The sequence below is a fragment of the Gekko japonicus genome, unplaced genomic scaffold (assembly GCF_001447785.1).
Source record: "Gekko japonicus isolate JY-2015 unplaced genomic scaffold, Gekko_japonicus_V1.1 scaffold3265, whole genome shotgun sequence".
Taxonomy (NCBI): Eukaryota; Metazoa; Chordata; class Lepidosauria; order Squamata; family Gekkonidae; genus Gekko; species Gekko japonicus.
In genome coordinates, this window is record NW_015175462.1 from 149,835 (window position 1) to 155,332 (window position 5,498).

The 5,498-nt window shown below is 50.3% G+C and overlaps 1 protein-coding gene across 1 annotated transcript in view; it reads left to right on the forward strand.

Annotated features, from left to right (window-relative positions):
• The window catches only part of LOC107122783 (embryonic polyadenylate-binding protein 2-like), a 24,372-nt gene extending 19,770 nt beyond the window's left edge, over window positions 1-4,602 (forward strand). The window contains exons 6-8 of the mRNA XM_015425916.1: window positions 614-701; window positions 2,618-2,763; window positions 4,509-4,602. Coding sequence (XP_015281402.1) covers window positions 614-701; window positions 2,618-2,763; window positions 4,509-4,602 — 328 coding nt within the window. The remainder of the gene's footprint in view (window positions 1-613; window positions 702-2,617; window positions 2,764-4,508) is intronic.
• Window positions 4,603-5,498: the final 896 nt, after the last annotated feature.

Consider the following 5,498-nt stretch of genomic DNA (forward strand, 5'->3'; position numbering starts at 1 on the left):
CCAGCTCACACATTTTTGTCTTAGCCAAGGAAGGATGGCTCCAGAGCAAACTAATTTATGCAGTAGCCATATCACTCGCTCACAACTTTAATGCCAGTAGCTCACAAAGTAGAATTTTTGCTCACAAGACTCCACAGCTTAGAGGGAGCATTGGTTCCAGGATAATTATCTGAGACCATTTCAGTCTGTGACAGAGAAATTTGGATTCAATTGAAGTAAAACAGTCGCGGACTATGGAACCAACCCAGAAGGAGCCGCTGCAGAGCCGCGCCAAGATAGAACCCACCACGAAGCCGCAGGAAGAAGAAAGAACAAGCCGGCAGGGTGCCTGGTAGGCACTCACCTCCCCTATATACATTGTGGCCCTAGATAGGAAGTATAATATGCCTATGTAAACCGCTCAGAGCCTCCGGGATTGAGCGGTATAGAAATTGAATAAATAAATAATAAATAAATAAACACAGAGGCTGGCCGTGGGTTGCCGTGAGCCACTTGAGGGCACTTTCCACCACCCGCCGGCCTGGATCGCTTCTTCTCATCCCATGCTCGGGAGCCCGTTCCCCGCGTTCAGCTCTGCTCCCCTAAGGAAATGTGATTGTCTTTCCGGCTGCAGGTATGCCTATATTGAGTTTGCGGACAGGAGGTCAGTGCAGGCAGCTGTGGGGCTGGATGAGACCACCTTCCGAGGGAGAATCATCAAGGTAAGTGCGGAGGGGAAGAGAGGATTGGGCAATGCAGATTGGGCACTGCATCCTGGTCCGGCTCACCTTTTTTGGCCTGTTTCTGTTACTTGGGGCAAATCCAACGCCACCGATTTATTTGTTTGTTTGTTTTGATTTTCAAAAAGCTCTATTAAAATGGATAAACATATACAAGCTTAACAAAGAAGTGATAACAACAACCGGTTACAAGTAAACAATTGTGACAGTAGTATATCCAAAAAAATAAACTACTTTGAGGGAAGAAGGATGTAACATGTATAAATTTAGAACTAACAAAGGTCAGTCAGACTAATTCACAACATTAATAGTTTCAAGAATAGGCTCAAATTCCTTTTAAGAAGCAAAGTACTCAAGAACTGGAAACCAAATTTTAACGAAGTTCGAGGTATAGCGGTCAGATTCACCTGGTAACGTGGAGTCTGCTAATTTGTCCGTTATACAAAGTTCCTGAACGTTCCTGAACGTTCAAAAACCAATCGGACATGGTAGGTCTTAATAGCCATTCCTTGGGAAATGTGGTCCTGTAAAGGCCCAGGTATGCTATAGAATGTCCGTTATACAAAGTTCCTGAACGTTCAAAAACCAATCGGATATGGTAGATCTTAATAGCCATTCCTTGGGAAATGTGGTCCTGTAAAGGCCCAGGTATGCTATAGAATTTCCCATAGCGTTTCTTGGCACCCTTGCCAAATTACAGTAACCCAGGGTTCTTGAGGAAGAAACCCTGACAGTTAAATTGACTTAAAACCAAGGGGAGGGCCTGTGGCTCAGTGGAAGGTAAAGTAAAGGTAAAGGTTCCCGTGCTCGAAAGCCAGAATCTGACTCTAGGGTTGCGGTGCTCATCTCCGTTTCAAAGCCGAAGAGCCAGCGCTGTCCAAAGACGTTTCCGTGGTCATGTGGCCTGCATGACTAAACACCAAGGCGCACGGAACGCTGTTACCTTCCCACCGGAGTGGTACCTATTTATCTACTTGCAATTTCTTGCTTTCGAACTGCTAGGTTGGCAGGAGCTGGAACTAGAGACGGGAGCTCACTCCGTCGTGCGGCACACTCAGGTCTCGAACTGCTGAACTACCGACCTTCCACAGCCTGCAGTTCAGCGTCTTAACCACTTGAGCCACCGCAGCTCAGTGGAAGAGCCTCTGCTTAACATTCAAAAGGTTGCAGGTTCAGTGTTCCCTCTAAGCTGAGTTAGTGTGAGCTAGCTCTCAATTTTTTAGCCTCTAGCTCAGAGATTTTTTGTCTTCGCTCAGTAAGGACGGCTCCAGAGCAAACTGATTTATGCAGGAGCCAAAACGCTCGCTCACAGCTTTAATGCCAGGAGCTCATAAAGTAGAATTTTTGCTCACAAGACTCCACAGCTTAGAGGGGAGCATTCAACCCCCGGCATTTCCAGTTAGAAAGAAGGACCAAACAGCAGCCGATGTGAAAGACCTCTGCCTGAGTCCCTGGAGAGCTGCTGCCAATCTGAGTTAACCTTGATGGACCAAGAATCTGATTCAGTATAAGGCAGCTCCGTGTCATCAGTATAAATTTGCAGGACAGTAAGACAGGAGTTTGCCTCTTCCAAACAGGCCTTAGCATTATACAGAGCTAGAATTGTCCCACCACCACCACTAATCATACCATTTTAGAACTTTAAATGTCTTCAGAGTGGTTTGCAGTACAAGATCAAAGCAATGCAATAGCGAACAAAAGCCAGTGAAACCATGAAAATTAAGCTAGATCCAGGCTCCATGTCCTCAGATGTTCAGAGGAAAAGATGGATTTTGCCTGCCTCTAAAACAAGACAAACAAGGAAGATGCACCACTCCCTGGGGGCAGGGAGTTCCACCGGGCCTTGTCTTGTAAGCTGTTTGGCCAGCCTGTTTCCTTTTTGGCCTTGCTTTGCCCAGGTGCATCCCAAAAGGACCAATATGCCCGGCATCAGCACCACTGACCGTGGAGGTTTCCGGGGCCGTTTCCACAGCCGAGGAGGTCCACCCCAACGAGGCGGGTTCTGCAGAAGTCTGCGTTCAAGGCCACATGGGAGGGTATCCAGGTGAGTACCCTGGAGCTGAAAATGGCAATTTTGAAGGGTGGACTCCATGGCATTTTACCAGTCTGAGGTCCCTCCCCAGTTTCCACCCCCAAATCTCCAAGAATGTCCCGACCCAGAGTTGGTAACCCCATGTGACAACCTCCAATATGTAAACTTTTAACAACAACAGCAACGAAATATCGGAGAGGGTGTGTGCATGGTCGTTCCTTACAAAGTTTTCCAGAGGTTCCCAAACTTATTTGGCCTACCGCCCCCTTTTCAGAAAAAAAATATATTCAGTGCCCCCCTGGACATCTACCTTCAAGAGGTGGGCAAAAAGATGCAGTTTGTGGATCGGCACCAGCCCACCTAGATCGTTCCAGCGCCCCCGAGGGGGTGGTATTGCCCACTTTGGGAACTAGTGTTTTAAACTGTCTGCCTCGCCATTAGTACTTCGTTTGCAAGACGGCATCTCTTTCCTCTCCGGAAGCTGAACAGAACTTTTGGTATACCATAATGCTTCAAGAGAGGGGAACCAGAAGCAGAACTATTGAGCAGGGGGTTGGACTATCAGTGATGGCGAACCTTTTAGAGACCGAGTGCCCAAACTGCGACCCAAAACGCACTTATTTATCGCAAAGTGCCAACATGGCAATTTAACCTGAGTATTGAGGTTTTACTTTAGAAAAAACAACTCATGCATTAACTTCAGATGATCCAAACAGAGTAAAGAAAACAATCCCAGATGCTTTCGTTTGCTTAAAATTATTTGGCAGAGAATTTGACACTTTAATGATGGTCTGGGCCTGGCCGGGGCGATGGCACGCGTGCCCACAGAGAGGGCTCTGAGTGCCACCTCTGGCACCCGTGCCATAGGTTCGCCACCACTGGACTAGAGGGTCGGTATGGCCCCTTCCAACTCTATGATTCTATGAACTAAGAGCAGGGCATTTCTGTGCAACCCATAAGTGGGTCTGGACTGTAGCAGGCAGCTAATTCAAGAGTTGCTGAGCTCTCTGGGAGACCCCGGAGATCCCATAATACCCCTCCTCAGTAGCATGGAATTTTTTTTTGGGGGGGGAGAGCTGTCCAGTCCTCCCATGATTTCCCCACTTGCAGTCCCTTCCCCTCTGTTCACTTTTATGGAAGGGGCTGCGCCCAGGGACCCCTCTGAGAGGAGACTCGTTCCTGTCGTGCAGAATTAACTTCCCTGTCACGGCAGGTTTAGTCACCTTCGAAATACCGTTTGAGCCTCCCGAACTCTGAGGCAGGCATGAAACGGGAAACGCAAACCTACGGCAACTCGTGAGCCACCTTGGCAGAGGACGGATTTTTAAAAACACCTATTAGAACAACTTGACAGTGTCACCTGATGGTCAAAGCAGGCCCTGAAGGGGCTCCTGACAAACCTTCGCTTTGGATCTGTGGCCCTTCTCCCCCCCCCTCCCCCCAGACCCTTGGAAAGGAGGTCATGCTTCAGCTCCGGTTAATGCAGGGCTGATCTGGGGCCACCTCCGGTGCTGGCAGGAGCAATACCTGAGTTGCTAGAACTCCTCTGAGCACAGTCTCTCGTGTGGACGTGTGGAAGCAAGTCTTGTCACCGGGGGTGGGGTGGAGGGAGAACCCCTCCTGCTGTCCTGTCGTCTTGAGGGACTGCGGGGCAATGTTACAGAGGGCGAAAGTGCCCCGGCAAGCACATTCCACGTTGGGCTTCTGCAGCTGCCAGGCTGTGTTAGGATCACCTGGGAACTCCGTCTGGCCAGCAGGCTCTTTGGCGCGCAGGCCGGCAAGAAGCTGGACACCTTGACTGTGTCTGTGGGCAGCGGCTTCTGCATCTCAACGGGCCAAAATGAGCAGTGACTGGCCCCCGAAGGAAGCGGCCGCCCGAGAGCGCCCACCCCCCGAGAGCGCGTCACCTCCGCGGCTCAGAGAGCTGGTTCCAAGTGTCCCTGGCAGCGGACGTGTAGCTCGAGCTGCAACGTCTGCATCGTTGCTCTTTCGATTGAGGCGCCTTCAGACTGCCGTGCCCCAGATTAGCTGGAAGCCACTCTTCCCCCTACGAGAGCCAGCACCGAACCGGGGATCCACAGCTATGGTTTCTGTAGCCAGGAGGAACTGTGAGAATCAAGGGCACAGGCTCCGTGCTCGCCTTTGAAAAGTTTCCCACCCTGTGGGTAGGGACCCCAAAGTGGGTCACAAAGCCTCTGCAAAGGGGTCGGGGGCCAGCCCTCCCTAATGGCCACACACTGCCCTTTCCATAGCGCTCTTCTGTGTCTTGGAAACAGAGAGCTGACCCCGGAAACAGCATCTCCCATTTTGTCTTCACTGCATAGGCACGTGGATCAAGTAAAATGTGTCCTGATTGTCACACGTGTGGGCGAGAATCTTGGGGGGGGGGTTGGAGTGAGTAATGGAGGAGGAAAGGGCAGTCAAAGGCTAGAAGGTAACCTCCATATGGAAAGGCAGTGTCTGTCGGAATGCCACTTGCTTGGGACGGTGCCCTTTGTGCCAGGTTTGTTGGTTTCTCGAAAGCATCTGGTTTGTCACTGTAGAAAACAGGATGCTGAACTAGATGGGTGCCAAGGTCACAGTTTCCGTAGGGTGCCATGAAAGAAGAAGAAGAGGAGGAGATTGGATTTAGACCCCGCCCTTCACTTGGAGTCTCAGACCGGCTTACAAACTCCTTTCCCTTCCCCTCCCCACAACAGACACTATGTGAGGTGGGTGGGGCTGAGAGAACACTGGCACAAACTGCT